This window comes from Drosophila rhopaloa, unplaced genomic scaffold (genome assembly GCF_018152115.1).
Source record: "Drosophila rhopaloa isolate 14029-0021.01 unplaced genomic scaffold, ASM1815211v1 contig_2, whole genome shotgun sequence".
Lineage (NCBI taxonomy): Eukaryota > Metazoa > Arthropoda > Insecta > Diptera > Drosophilidae > Drosophila > Drosophila rhopaloa.
The window spans coordinates 21,972,943-21,989,346 of NW_025335083.1; the positions used below are offsets into that span (position 1 = coordinate 21,972,943).

General features: G+C 41.4%; 1 protein-coding gene across 1 annotated transcript in view; it reads right to left on the reverse strand.

The window, feature by feature from the left end:
• Positions 1-16,404, reverse strand: part of LOC108047588 — a 101,215-nt gene that overhangs the window by 50,290 nt on the left and 34,521 nt on the right. Inside the window, 6 exon segments of the mRNA XM_044460480.1 lie at positions 581-841; positions 897-1,109; positions 1,227-2,196; positions 8,549-8,700; positions 10,487-10,792; positions 13,541-16,323. Coding sequence (XP_044316415.1) covers positions 581-841; positions 897-1,109; positions 1,227-2,196; positions 8,549-8,700; positions 10,487-10,792; positions 13,541-16,323 — 4,685 coding nt within the window.

Consider the following 16,404-nt stretch of genomic DNA (forward strand, 5'->3'; position numbering starts at 1 on the left):
GAAAATGAGAGCTGCACGGTCGGTAGATGAGAGATGAAAAATGTTTGAACATAAGGAAATTCAAAGATGAAATGTGAATGATAAATGTGGATTCGTGTGTGTGCGAAATAATGACATAAAACGAATTCGAAAATAAAAACGTAATAAAATTTAGACGAACCAAAAAAAGTAAATGAAAATAATAGAAAATAATAATGCGCGTTGTTTTTTTTTTGTGGTAAAACTAAAAAGAATTAAATAAAATACGCAGCCACCGTGCAACTGTTTTTCTTCAGACCTACCCGCACACATTTAAGCGTAAGGGGCAAAACGATTTCAAAGATTAATCAAATATATATTATATATTCGGGTAAGGGGTTAATAACTTTGTTTGGTTGTTCTGTCAACTGTTTTTCATAGCGATGAAGGATCGTTCACAGCAATGACGAAATGAGAATAGATATATAGAAAAAGGGTATTCAACTTGGACTTTACTAGAGAGCTCCTGGCAATATTTGCTATCTGAACTGAACTGCTAGCTGTACTGGTTTTGCTATATATATGGGTCTACTAAAACTCTCGGAGATTGGACGGTACGTACCTGTTGCTCGGCTAATGCGCGCTCGCGATCGTGCGGCAAGTACGTGGGCGCCATCACCAGGCGGAGCTGCTGCTCCTCCTGGATGATGCGTTGGCGCAGGGTCTGCATCTGCTGCTGGTAAACGTCGATCTGGGCCAGCGTCTGCTCGAGGCTCTGGGCTTTGGCCTTGCCCAGTTCGCCCAGGCCGTCGAGCACGCGCACCAGATCATCGACATTCTCGCTCAGGCGCGGATCACCGCCCATGCCGTTGCGGAAATGAACCTGCGAATGGGGATATTAAGCTGGGATTAGGAGTGCCGCCGGCCCGCCTACTCACCTCCAGTTTCTCGATGGACAGTCTCAGTTTCGTCTTCTGCACATTAATGTCGGCCAGGGTCTTCTCACAGAAGCCGAGCTGATCGCGCAGCGGTTTCTTCTGCTGCTGCGAGGAGTCCAAACTCTGCTTCGTCTTTTCGTGCCAGGCGCGTATATCCTTGATTTTGCGTTCGCATTGGTCCCATTCCTCGCAGGCCTCTTGCAGCAGGGAGTTCTGTAGAATAAAAGTTACAAAATGGAAGAACAGGGTTATTAAGTTGCTGGGTTTCTGAAGGGGTTCTACCACCAAAGGGGCTGGGTGGTCTTAACCCCTTGGGATCATCCACTTTACCCTCTCTAGCAGCACCGCTTCCACGGATATCTTCGCATCCTCGGCCTCCTGCAGTTTGTCCTTGAGATCGCCCACAGTCGTCACCTGGCCAATGTGCTCCAATTCCTTGTCCATTTCGCTCAGATGCTTCACAATCGGTTTAATACTCTTCACAGCCGTCACATAGTCGTTCAGTTTGTTGCGTGCCTCGGGCAGAGTGCGCAGCTCGATGGTCTGATCGATGAAGGTGCGCTTCTCCGAAGCCCACGACATCACGATCTGGTAGAGGTTCATGAACCTCGTCCACGCATCCAAGCTATCGCCCACCGCCTGCTTCTTCTCGTCCAGCCAGCCGCGAACCTGGGCCAGCGATGCGGCCAACTGGTCGATGGTTGTCTGCACCAGCGTCTTCTCCTCGCTGTTGCGACAATTCTCGATGATCAGTTGGCCGTTGGTCTTGACCAGGGTGAAGCGTTCGTAGATGGCGGTGATCTCGTGGTTGATGCGCTGCAGCAGCTCCTTCATCTGTGTCGGGGTGAGGCTTCGTTCCTGCACCTGCACTTCGGCCTGAAGCAGCCAGCGCTGGATCTCGTCCACACCGGCCACATATTCGGTGCGCACGGTCTTCGCCCGCTTGAAATCCTTCTCTTTGGTCTCCATCGTCACCTGGACACGTTCGGCCAGTAGCTCGAGGGCTGTGAACTCCTGGGCAATGTCGCTGGGCAGCTGATTCTGCTTGGCCTGGTATTGGGCCGTTGTCTGGGCCACCAGCGATCTGCTCTCCTCGGCGGCCTGCTGCACCTGGCTATTGAGGGTGATCAGGAGCTGTTCCGTTTGCGCAATATGCTCGTCGTAGACGTGAACCGATTGGAGTTGCTCGTGAAGGGCGTTTAGCTTATCCTGCAGCTGCGAGATGCGACGGAAGACTTGCTCGATCTCCTCGAGATCCTTGCTAACTTGTTGCTCCTTATCGCGCAGTGTGTCGTTCAATCTGGAAAATAGAGCGGGTTAGTTTCAGGGGCACGTTATTCAATGGCACGCAATATATGTGAAGACAGTGTGAAAACCACGCGGTTCCTGCTGATATAGATAGATTGCTATTTGCTTGGTCCACACAGAGATCTAAAAGATCTCTATACAGATATATAGGGGGCGGGCGAAAAGTTATTCTTCTGGCACAAAAGGCTGAAAAATTCTGAAGTTTTCAATGTTCTTTGGCTGCGCATATATATATCGCTATATATATGTAAGATCCACTGGGCTTTGGCCTCGAGGCTGCGAAGATTTCCGTGAAAAATGAATGCTGCCGTTTGGCTACAAGAGAGTTTTCTAAATGAAATGGCTCGAGCACATTTGCTTGGGCCTCAGCAATTTTTCGAAATTCGAAAAAGATTTTCGTACATTGCTCATAATTCGAAATTGCCTTGATCCCATTGAGAGGCAAAGAGCGAAACTTTTCATTTAAAAAGCCGCCGTAAGAAACATAAAATAAAAATATTCCCTAATGCTGCTTGGACACACGCACTACTTTTAAAATTTCTTGTTTTTGTTATAGTTTTAGCTTGTGTGTATTTTTAAAAGCGGCGCATGTTTAAATTTATATTCCCCCCATTTATTTATGTTTTAATATTTCTTTTTCGCCGTGCATTTTGGCCGTAGACAAGTTGACGTCATCGGGGCGTTGCAGTGAACGGGATGAATCAATGAGTAACATCGATCGTTTGAATTTCGCATTGATATCCGCTCCGTATTTCCAGCACATGACGCATATCGCTCATACGCCCTGGTGGCCAAAGCAAAATACTTTGAAATATATTACAACAAAATATAGTTTTGTGTGCCGACAACAAGTGTTCGTGTTCATGTTCGTGATCAACGATTGCACTTGGCATGGAATGACGGATACGTTAATGGAACGTTTATTGCCCTTTACAGCCGCCGAGGACCGAAACAGAATGCGGCCCAAGATGAGGCCAAGTCAACACACATTTGGCTCTCGGCCAATTGGCCGAAAAGTCGGCTGAAACATTTTCAAATTTAATTGTTAAATGCTCGCCGCCGGCAAAAGGAAAATCGGGCGGCGGAAATACACGATACTCTATAAACTAGCCAGAATTATTTCGGCGTCATTTTTCGCAGCCAACAAATATCGAACCAGTGAGTTCTCAATGTTGTTTGGGTTGCTGCCGCCGCCGCTGCTGACAAGTGAGCAAAATAAATAAAAGGAAAATTATTTTTCCTCAACGCTATTTTCAGTCGGCTGCCATTTTGTACAAATTAACGATTTAAATTTAGTGCACGGCTCTAATTTAAATGGCAAAATATGTGAGAAATGCCGTGGCGAGCACGAGTGAAAGTGAAAGGCAACGGGCGACGCGTGTTGCTCCAAGTTGCAACAAATACAAAACATTTAGCGAAACGTTTGTCGAAACATTTGCGAAACATAGTTTGATCAATTATTAGGGACAGGAGGAATGTAATCAGGCCCTCGTCGACGATAAGCAGTCGGCCTGGCTATTTTTGTCGCCTTGACTACGTCATCGTTTAAAGTAGAAACGCGTGCTATTCATATTCTCTTTCTCTTCGCGCTTCTCCACCGAATCGAATAAAGCGAAAATAACAAAAACAATCACACCTGACGACCCTGGCAGGTAAACGAGTACCAGAGGTTGCTCAGTGGCTGTTTTGCATTTGGGTTCCGAGGGGGTATTCTTTACGATGACTTAATCAAGTCTTGGAAACTTTTACCGGCTCTCATTTGGATTTAAGTACTTGTTCTTTTTTTTTTGCTTTGGGGACAAACAATCACCTCTTGGTTTTCACGACTTTAACTACAAGTGCGTAAGTGGCCGGCAATTAGCTACAATTTTTAATTGCTGCTCAGTCTTCTGTCTGCGATTTTGGCTCGTTTGCTGCGTGTTTCTCTTGTTGGCGACAACTTTCGGACCTCCTTTGACTTGGAGGCAGAAGTGTGCTCAACTCTTGGAACTTCCGAGCTCTCTGCTTGAATTCCACTGCCTCAATTCCGGTGGCGGAATTTCGGTGAAACCCAAGCAGATGCTACAAATGGAAAATTAACTCGGTGACTTGGGGCTGTTTTCGCTCGTTACGTATACGCCTGGTAATCCACAAAGCGGCGTTCGAAACTTCAACATGAAAATAGAAGAGATTGGGGGAAAAAATACATTTCGGTTAGGTGCCATTGGCCCGAAAGGAAAATCCATTGCCATACATCTCTCTTTATTTGGGGCGCCGCTATATTCTTTCTTTGCTGCTTCTCTGGTTTTACTACTTCTTAGTTAATTAATTTGATTTAAAAATATGCGTATATGTATTGCGGTCGCTTCGTTCGTTTGCTCTTTCATTTAGTTTCCAGCCATCCAGTTTGAGAAACACGTCCGCTTGCAACTAACTCTAAATAAAAACTGATTCGTAAAGAATCTCAACGCTAGTGGCGCACGCAAAAATTGCCAAAAACTTTTCAGTTTCCTCGCTTCGTCTTTCGTCGGCTGTCGATCGTTAACAGCGCATACGAAGGCACTACGGAAATAAAAGAACGAAAACTGCTAAGAGCCAACTCACCACACGAATATCTGAATAAAAGGGGGGACGAGAGTGAGGTGGGCACTAAAAATTATTATTGCCGAATGCGCTTGGCATTGAATAAACCGGCTAAAATCAACGAACTCGGACTGGGAAGCCCAACCCTTTAATGAGAGAATAGTATAGAAAATGCAGGGTTATTGATAAAGCCATAATGCCATTTTGCCGGTTTAGATTAGAAAAGCCGGCAATAAACTTACCACCGGGGAGAGCCGCAAAAAGAGAGAGTGAACCAGTGGAATGGAACACAAAAGCCGTATTGAAAACGGTAACAGCGCACTGTTAACGGCTAACAGTGGCAGAAATAAACTTATTATTACCCGATTACCTCATTTGGGCAAAGTTTTTATTATTATTCGCTTCTGTTGTTGTCAGTTTTTGATTTTCTCTTTTTTTCGGTACCCCAATGACAAATTGCTAATGCAAATGCATATGCAAATCACAGATTAAATTTGGATTTGTTTGGTTGCTTAATGAATTTTCAAAAGCCTGATAAGATTGTAAAATCTGCGACATGTGATTCAGCAATAGTTCAATTATCATTCCATTTATATGGACTAACACACATATGGTTTCTCATTTACCTTTTTTTTTCATATTTTTGCCATTTCTCAACGATGAAGTCACCCAACTCAAGCAAAAATAATGAATTTCACTTGCGATTTTTATTTACTTATTTTTTATGATTTTTTCGGCACATTGTTTACATTTTGCTCACATCGCTTTGCGTATTTATTCTCCGGCATTTCATCAATGGCATATAGAATCTCTTTAGAGAATCCCTATATAATATTGTGAAAAAATCAAATTTACTTGCTAATGGAGTTAATTGTCGTATTTTAAATAAACACGTTTACACACGAAACGCCAGAAATTGTTATAAATAAATTATTAAATCCCCACAAATGCAAAGAGGCTTACGAAATATTTAATGTATTTTTGCTGATTAGATTTTTGCATGTCGAAACAATGTTATTAATATCTCAAGTGTGTAAATGCATTGAAATTTTGCGTCGCATTTTAGGATACATAATATACATATCTCAGTTAAGACTATATAATTATCGATGACATGCCGCTGGGGGGAATATTAGATCATTCTTTTCGGAGTGATGATGGCATAGTTTATTTGTTCACTTTGGGACAGCCACATTCAAAAATGCGAACAATTAAAGGAATAAATATTTCAGTAAATTAATGGGGGACGCTTTTAGAAATTGAATGGGAACCGATCATTTCATAAAGGCATAAAGATATTAAAGACATATATTTCACGGCCCATTTCCTTTACTGCCTAATGACCCATTTTTGGACACTATATTAATTTTATTTTTATACCCTTGCAGAGGGTATTATAATTTCAGTCAAAAGTTTGCAACGCAGTGAAGGAGACATTTCCGACCCTATAAAGTATATATATTCTTGATCAGCATCACCAGGAGAGTCGATCTAGCCATGTCCGTCTGTCCGTCCGTCTGTCCGTCTGTCCGTCCGTTTCTACGCAAACTAGTCCCTCAGTTTTAAAGCTATCTGCTTGAAACTTTCCCAAAAGTTGTATTTCTATTGCAGGTAGTATATAAGTCGGAACGAGCCGGATCGGGCCACTATATCATATAGCTGCCATATAACTGAACGATCGGAAAAGCCATAACTTTGGTGTTTTTAAAGTTAGGAAGTTGGGATTTTCTATGGGTTTTATTTTTGGCTAATCAATCCGACCTACCAAATTTCATAAGGATCGGACGACTATATCCTATAGCCGCCATATAACTGATTGATCGGAAAAGCCATAACTTTGGTGTTTTTAAAGTTAGGAAGTTGGGATTTTCTATGGGTTTTATTTTTGGCTAATCAATCCGACCTACCAAATTTCATAAGGATCGGCCGACTATATCTTATAGCTGCCATATAACTGAACGATTGGAAATGACATAACTTTGGTGTTTTTAAAGTTAGGAAGTTGGGACATTTTATGAGTATTAAGAATACATCATATGAATAATTTTGGACAATATAATTTATAAAATATTCTGCAAGGGTATATCAACTTCGGCTCCGCCCGAAGTTAGCTTTCCTTTCTTGTTAGAATATATCTTTGATTCTATATTTTAAAACCCTTTTAAAGAAAAAGTTTAAAAAAGCATAAATTTAAGCATATTAATTTGTGAGCAAGTCAACAAAATAATCATTTGAAACAGTTTACCAAATTTAATTTTTATATTTCTAAGAAAAATAAAATCTAAGGGTTGAAATGATTTTAAAGGGATAAGCACGTTTGCTTTATTCCCATTTACTCAATAAACACGAAAACGTGATTAACCAAAGAATATATATTTGATTTATTGAAGCCGTCAAAAAATTTGTCATTTCACTTGCTATAAGCTCCCTAAAAACTTACGCACATTGCGGTTAAGTTTTGGGGGAAAATGTGAGGAAAATTATAGCCACAGCTGCTGTTCTCGTTTTTGAAGCAGACTGCTGTCAAGAAAACAACAAATTGTGTGTAAAAATAAAACAAAACAGACCGAAAGAGAAGAGGGGCGAGGAGAGCTCCGTAGAAATTGTGTCAGTGTGAAAGGCCAAAAGGGAGAAAATTGGGACGCTGTCAACAGAAAAGTGTTTACGTGATCTGCGGGTGTGGTGAATTTCGAATCTTGTCAACACGCCAGAATGTTGCTGGCAACATGTTGCCAGCCTAATGGCACGTGATAAATAATTAGGCGAATAAAAATAAGAAAGAATTCAGAGGTACCACAATGATTAACAAGAAAAGCTAAATGAATTGGCATATTGGCACAGTTTTTGAGTTTTTCTAGCGCCAGGCAACAACATAAATATACGAGTATATCAGGCATTTCCGCGAAAACACGGCACAAGAATTTGTCTTCGATTGTGGCGCTTATCAAGTCACAGCGTCAAAATTGTATATATGCACACACATATTTGTTTGCAGTGGAACCCCTATCGCTTTCGATAAGACCGAAGCTTTGGCACAGTTCTTTAAAAAACGGGATTGCCCCGAAAAAAAAAGAAAAATAAATGTTTATAAAATAAAAATAAATGGCTTTCCCTGCCAACATTTCTATTCCCAGAACTTTGAATTAAACTTAATGTTTTCGGGAAATGGAGGCCTGAGTACAATAACAAACTATAAGCCTCGGCTTACGTAATGCACATACAACAAAACGCCGACAACGAAGCGTAACAGTTGGTCTGACGTCAGTTTTTGACTCAACTATAACAATAAGATGGCATTTCGAGGGCCGAACAAGTTAAGCAACTTGAAAAAAAAAGGTTGAGAAGGCAAGAACAATAATTTCTCTTCAGCGCTACAATTAAAAATATAACAGCAAAGTAAACATGAAACTCATATAAAGAAGTTCCGTTGAGTGAATCACTGTTAGAGAAATTATTTTCATCATAAGATTTCTCTAGGAATTAAAATATGAGTACGATATGAGTAAACATGGCAGCCTCTCAGATATTCAACTGTAACCAGTTAAATTCTCTAAATTGCCATTCATTTTCATTAGGCAACAAGTTTGGCAGCTTGATATAATGTATGCAAGCCGATTCAATTTCCGGAATTAAACGTTTCGATCGGGGAACCTTTGTTTGTATTCTGTATTTTGTTTGGGTCTCGGTTTGTTTTTCTTTTTTGGGTCCCAAGTCACGCGTAGCTTAACACAGTGTAGTCGATAGATAGGGTTCAGGTAATTGGGGTTTCAGTGGGTACTCACTTGGCCTGCTGTTCAACTAACTTATCCACTTTGGCCTGTATGGCCTCCGCCGAGGGTTTGTGTACTTCCCCAAGGAATGTGAGGATGGATTTAGAGAGCGCCTCGATTTCTTTATGTGATGATTTAAGTTGATTTGATTCTTCACGTAATTCCTATAAAAAACAAAATGTATTAATTACAGTGTTTGGTTCAATTAAGATTAATTTGGTGTGCTCATGTAATGGGTGAATAAATATCATTAATAGCCATCATTGCAACATTTCTAGAGCTTGCCTAAACCTCATTTGATTCTCCCTCAATTTCGGTTTCATTTCCAGTTTTTTTGGAAGGTCAACATTGAATAGAAGAAAAATAAATTTGTTGACTTGACTTTGCAGCTTTTGGATCTTGAGGTTATTCGATAAGGAATAAGTTTCTCGGCATAATGATATATGTGATCAAAGCGAAAAACTACTATAAATGAATTCAATTTATTGTCTCATTTGGAGAGACAAAATTAAAACCTTAACTATGTGTTTGCGTTTGTTTATCTTCGTTAAGTTTGATGGTTTTTGTTTTACGTTGTTATCGCTGGATCCAGCTTTATATGGCACATGTATGACAACATCGTTAGTTCGATATGGTCGGGGCCTAGCTTTTATGGCTGAAAATTGCTTCAATTGAAATGTGATTTGAAAGCCTGCCATTGAGGTGGGTCTACCTTTTTTTTAGTAACATTTTGCGTATATTTGTACTATTTATAGTTGTCAAATTGAAAATAAACGTCAATTGCTGCTATCGCTGCAAATAATGATCTCACTTAACAACAAATCATTCAAATCACTGCTGATAAGTAGTACAAATAACAATTACTAATACTAGTAAGTCATGCGGTGAGGTTTTACTAACTTGAGGTCAAAAAGCTACTATAAAATAATGCAAATAATATGTAAATATAAATAAAAGCTGAGGAATTCTACAATTTTATGTTATTTATAGGTCATCAATCATTAGTCGTCTCTGGTTCTCTGGGTGAAGTAAAATCAAGAGTTAACAAAAACTGAAACTGAAAGTTAGAAGGTTGTTTTGGTAGCAATCTTCTTCTCTTGATTACGGTGATTTAGTGGCTTGCCGTGCTAATCATTCGCAACACCCCATTAAATTAATTTTGGACCTGCCCCAGCCACTCAGCTGCTACATAGCTTTCGTGAAGCTCGAGTCGGGAGAGCCCCAAAGAGCGGGAGGAGCGCCAAAGAGCGGGAGAAGCTCCAAGAGCGCAAGCTCCGGTCCACGGCGTGACCATGAACTTGATGTCGGCATGGTGTTCACGGCTATATATACGTATATATCCGACTCTTACGTTCGTGTTGGCGTGTATTTATGCATGGATATTGGTAAAAATATTTGACAAACATAATGGCCCCCAAGGGAGGGCGGATTTGCCGCAACGAAACTAAATGAATGAATGTGTGCCGCTTAAGATATACACACAGAGATACGAGTATGAATTATAAATATAAATAATTTTTATCTTATGTTTTTATGTTATATATGTAAGGGAATGAATTTCAACAGGATGAAGCAAAGCAATCCGACAAAAAATAATCAAGTGTAAAATAAATCTTTTGAAAGAAAGTGTAAACACACTCAAAAATATATTAAGAGATAAAGTATCTTTAAGTTTCCTTTTTTTTTATTAGTTGAAGTGCAAAATATCTTACTTGGCAACAAATACTCTCGCTCGAAGGCGTTTCATATTTAATACATATTCATATCTAGTTTTTATATACATTTCTGTCAACAAAAACCTCAAAAATGTATTTGAATAGCCTAAATGAAATCTGACTTAAATAATTGTATTTCAATGCTAATGTATTTCCAGTGTACTCTTGAAATGTGGCCAGCATGTAAATATCTAAGCTGACCTTAAACGGCGGACGTGTCGCTGTGGTAACTCACCTGAATGGCATTCTTCGTGTCTTCCAAATGACGTCGGGATCTTACAGTCGGATCGACATTGCGGAACTTGTCCTCCAATCGACCAAGTGCCTTTTCCCAGGCGTGCAGGCTGTTCTCGAAGCCGTCCCAGTGCTCGGCCAACTGTTGCAGGTTGTCGCGTCGCTGCTCCAAGCTGCGCACCAGATCCTGCCACGATCTATTCAATCCGGCGTTATCCTGCTCGATCAGCTGGCGATTGCGGGCGTCGGCCTGGCGGATGAGCGATTGGGCCTGCTGGTTGACTAGCGCTAAGTCGCTATTCTGGCTCTGAAATGTGCGGGGAAGAAGAACAAGAGCGGTGTGAAATAGATTGTGACGTAACACCGATTCCGGAATCGCGATTTGTATAAAATATATATATTGTGGCTTATTATAAATTCCAGTTTACGCCTCTTGGTCTTTAAAGTTTGCTAAGAACGCAACTGTGTAGGTCGTTTCCACTTTGTGTGCCCTAATTCAACTTTGACATATGTCTGACCCATGGAGTTGAAAGGCAAACGCTGCTTAATTCGTATAAAATTTTATAGATTTTTTCACACACTCACGCACAAACACACAAACGCACCTCGAGTGTAGCCTCTATTTGTGGGCTTTATTTTGTTTGATTTCTTATTGGTCTTTTATTGGTTTCTATGGCTGATGACGTTAGCCGTTGGCTTTTCAATAATTGATGTCTATCTGGCTGTCTATTTTGTTTTATTTTGTTCAATTTCAATTTGTGCCTTGCCTCAAGCACATGGCATTTGTAAAACGAAACGGGTAATTCAAATTTAACAAATTTAGCGATTTCTCTCTCTTTCTTCTGTTCTCTTTCTATCTCTATATACATATATATAGTACAAGTAATGCGCGAATCGCGAATACAAAATAAAAACACGCTGGCAACCGCACAGATAAACGTCTCAACTTGAAGTGAACTCGACGGAACTCAAAAAAATCCAACAGGCCCAAAAAGCAAATAAGCACGAGTTAGAATCTCAACTCTCTTAGTTTCTCGAAGAGCATGGAAAAAGAGAGCAAAAAGCCGGGAAAACACGTTTTTACTTCGATTTGGCAATATATATGTTTATATGTATATACAATTTTTTTTTGGGTGGGCGTGGGCGGCAAAAGTTGGGCTTCGCATATGTACATACATATATCACGCATACGCCACCGTGTGCACGTCACTCTCTCTCAAATTTCAGGCAACAACAAAAAATGACTGCCGGTATGCCCCAGAAACCAATAACAACAAACTGTGAGTACAACAACCAAACAGCTGTCTTGAAAAGAGCAAAAAGCGGAAGCCCCAAAGGGCCGGTACTCTTAAAGCTCGCTACACAAAAGTCACTTATAGTGTGTGCTTGTTGAAGTATCTCAATATCTCACTGGGAAACCAGGGCTATATTTCTAGCATGAACAACAAAAAAAATGTTTTTTTAAATTATTACATTGTTTTAAGACTTTAGAGGGAAATTTTACTTGTCAAACTTTTTAATATTAGAAAATATTTATTTCAGCTTTTGCGCTTAAATCGGTACTTAAGTATTTTGTAATTGAAGCCGAAAACTAAAAATTTAGGAAGAGGTCTATTTTATTTTTTCAAACTTTGTCCAGTTAGTTGACTTAAAAACTTATTGTTTCTGTACAATTTTAAATAACTACTATATCTTATATATTTATCTATCTATATATCAATATAACTAGCTATCTATATATTTATCAATCTATCTATATATCTAAAATATCTATCTATCTATCTATCTCTTTATATATCTATATTTTGTATTTCGATCTAAAATATTACATTATCCCATCCCTGGCTCAAAACTGGTTGCCTGATACAGTGTTGCTGCTTCTGCTGATGATGATGTCATGAGCTTAATTCAGCAGCAACAACAACAGCTGTTTTTTCCAGTTGCCGAGCATAAAAATCGAGCTAGTGCCTTGAATAATTATAATCGAACTGGAAGTCTGAACGATAAGCATAACACAACGACAACTAGTGAACTAGTAGGTTAAAAGTTTAATGAGTTTTCAAGGTAAAAGCTTACGAAAGTAAACAAATGGGCACTCAACGTGTTCAATAAACAACTATCAACCCAAATAAAAAGAGAGAGATTACCAATATGGCAAAAAGAGAGGAAAACTAAGAGAATCGCACTTAAATGCAATTGAAAGTGAGTTTGTAAGTGGCTGAGAGTGCTTTTTGTTTTTGCCGGCCGGCAAAACCATGACTACGAAATGCAAAACGAATGCACTTTGATTTTCTTTTTTTTTGGTTCCACTCCAAAAAGCGGCTCTTAAGTGGATACATTCGCATATGTATGTTTGTGGCACATCCTTGTGCAACGTGTCATTTTTTGGAAAACAGGTCTTTCGGCTACACACGTATATGCACAAGGCATGCAAGCGAACAGCTGAATATCCATGGCTATTTTAAATACACACAAAAGTAGCATATTATACATACTTCCATATGGTGGGGTTGCATTTAAAACTTAATCACATATGGGAGGAATATTTCGCACTCTGCCGTCTTAAATCCTATCTCTTTTATTTTTGGGGAACATTTCAATACTTTTATTATCTTGCATTTATTTTCAAATGTTATACAGTTTCATTTAATCATATTTTTAAAACAGCGTACATAAACCCTTACGAGAATAAAAAGTATGTGCGTCAAAAGGTATTATTGTCGCTCGTAATAAGAATATGAGTTTACTTATGCTCATGCAGCTTTAAAATGGATACCTATTATTGATTATTAAAATATTATATTATTTTAAAATATTTTTCTACATACCGACGTTCCTACTATGTATACAAATTAAGAACCATCTATATAACAATTTATTTTAGCTGGAATTTCGGCAAGCCGAAATTATTTAAATAATTTGTATTTCGATTTTGATACTTAAAAACAATGAAGCTAAAACAATGAATGACTTTTTGCAAAGTTTCATCCAAAACTGAGAGTCTAAATTAAATAAAAACGGACAGAATATACCCAAAAATGTACCCAAAGCTCACCTGAACATTTCCGATGGCGTGGGTCAGCTTTTGGATGTTAAAGTGAAGTCCGGCCAAATTCTGGACGGGCTCATCGCTGAACTTGGTGCGTTCGATGGTGGCCTTGACGCGATCAATGGACTGTTGATACTCCCGCCAGCGTTCCGCCTCCTTCTCCAATTCACTCTGCTGGGTCTTGGCACTGGCCAGTGTGTTGGTCAACTTGGTTTGGAACTGGGCCAACTCCGCCGAAAGTTCCGACTGTTCGTAGTTGTTCAGCGAGGACCAGATCTTGTCCGCTGCCTCCTGGATCTGCTTGTGGACCAGATTACGGATGGGGGCCTCATTGCCAAAGAAAATCTTGTGTTCATCGAGGTCCTGAACCAAGTGTTCGTAGTCAATGCCATGCTGGCTATTCTGCAGACGCAACTCGGCTTCATGGACCCAATCATTGAACTTGGCCACCAGCTGCATGTACTCCAAACGTGAGTCGCGGTTGTTCTTCAGATACTTCTCACGCTCCTCGAGTTCATGGGGCAGGGAGGCCACCAGGGATCTGCCCTCGGAGAGCATTTCCAGCAGGGAACTTGGCATGCCAATTTCAGTTTTAACACCATCATTGATTTTGTTAAATTTATTCAGATACGATTGAATGTCCTGGCTGAGACCCTGGTGTTTTTGAAGCTCGCGCTCCACAGATTCGGGATCGCGATCCAAAAGAGGACGCGACTTGGCCGCTCCCTCGTTGCTGTGCAGCCAATCGAGGATTTCGCTCAGCTCGGCGGCCATCTTCTTGTGCGATTCCAGCTGCAGTTGGTGCTTCTGGCGCTGCGATTCCACGGCCTTGCGGAGATTCTGTAGTTGATTCTTCAGGGATTGCAGTTGCTCGGTGATGCTGTTCTTATCGGCCGCATTCCCTTCGGAGGCGATCTTCTGGCCCTTGTCATTGGCGGAGGCCAGGACACCCTCGCACTCCTGGATTTTCACAATGACATCGTCGTACTTATTGATCTTATCCTCCAAACTATCAGGTGAGTTTTCAATATCTATTATGACATCGGTGTATTTCATGATAAAGGCAATGATCTCATTGATCAGAGCAATAAACTGCTCGCGGAGCATGAGAAGCTGGCGCAGATGGGCCAACTGATCTTCTATCAGTTTAATCATATCATCCTGTTGGGCCAAAATGCTCTGCAGCTCTGGCAAATCGTCCATTTGCATATCGCCCATCTTGCTCTTGCTGTCTTTAAGCTCCTTGAGTATTCCCTCATAGGAGCCCAACAAATCCTGCACATCTTCGATCCTAGAGCCAATTGGTCGGTTGAGCTCACGGAGTTTCTGCTGAATAGTGCCCAAGAACTGACTGCAATCGGCCAACCTGCTCTTGGCATCCTTGTACTTCTTAATGTGATCGCCCAAGGCATTCACGCGGTCATCGATTGTATTCTTGATCCTGCCATAACGATCCTTCATGTTCTTGATGTCATCGTTGAGTTTCAGTTTATCGGCATTGCTTAATGTGGGCAGGATGCTCTTGCCCTGTTCGGAAACATCGTTGATGAGGCTTCCCTTGTTCTCGGCATCATTGAGGAGCTTCTTATAGTGGGCCAACTGCTCCTCCAAAACAGGAAGACTGGTGGTACGCAGCTCACCCTCGGTGGCGGTTTCCATTTCGTTCAACCAGTCGCCCATGTTCTTCATCGAATCCTCAAATGCCTTGCGACCTTGCAAGAGATCGTCCAGGGACTTTCCTCTCTTGCCGCTCTCATCCTTTAGAGTCTGGTAATCGGCGGCAATTTCATCCAGGATCTGCTGCAGTGCAGCCTTATCGGCATCATCGCAATCCTTCATTATGTTGGCCGCTTGACGCTGAACATCAGTCAAAACACTGTCGTTAAACTGCTTGGCATCGTCATCGTATTTCCGGTTCTCCTGGATCTTCTTCTCGATCTCGGCGGAGGTAAGTGGATGATAAACCGGCAACTTGCGCACCTCGGAGATTTTGGTCTTCAACCATTGGCGCGCCTTATCCAGATCATTCTCCAGGGATTTGCGAGCCTTGCTGGCCTCCAGAGCACGATCCAATTCTGCCTTGAGTACGCCCGATAGATTGCGATTCTCTGTGTTAAGATTACGCAATGCGGACTCCAGTTGGGAGTATTCAACGGGTTCCAACTCCTGCTGCATATTGGCCACGCGCTTCTCCAAAACATCGGCCAACGATTGCTTGGCCTCGGCATCCTTCATCAGGCTCTTTATCTTCTGCTGGCGCGCCTCCGCATCCTTGGGTGTGTAGCCCAATGGAGTGGGGGCCTGCAGCTCCTCGATCTGCTGTTTCACCCAATTCTGGAGCTGATCAATCTCGCCCTTGGCTCCCTCCACTCCCTTGTTGGTCACATCCAGCAGTTGGGCCTTGCGATCGATGCGCTTGCCAAGATCGGCAAAACGACGGTCCAGCGACTTCATTTGTTCCTCAACCTGCTGACCATCTAGATTGCTGATGACCTCTGCCACTTGGGAAGCCTTGCCCTTGAGTTCCTGAATCTTGGGATGACCCTGCAATTCGTACTCGTTCTTGATCTCATTTATGGCCGCCGTTTTCTGGGCACAATTCAAGCCCGATCCGCGATCCAAAACATCCATTCGCTTGATCAGGGTATCGAACCAGTTTTGGACATCCGCCATTCCCTGGCGATAGCCATCGATCACATTCTGGCCAGCCTGCTTCTTGGCAATTGCGTCCATAAGCTCCGATTCCAGCTTGTCAATATTGTCATCCAGATCGGTGTCTTCATCGCCCACTAGTATTTTGATAAATGAAAGTTAATTTGATTAAGAGGGTCTTAAGTTTGAGCATGGTTTCAGATTCCTGACTGACCTAA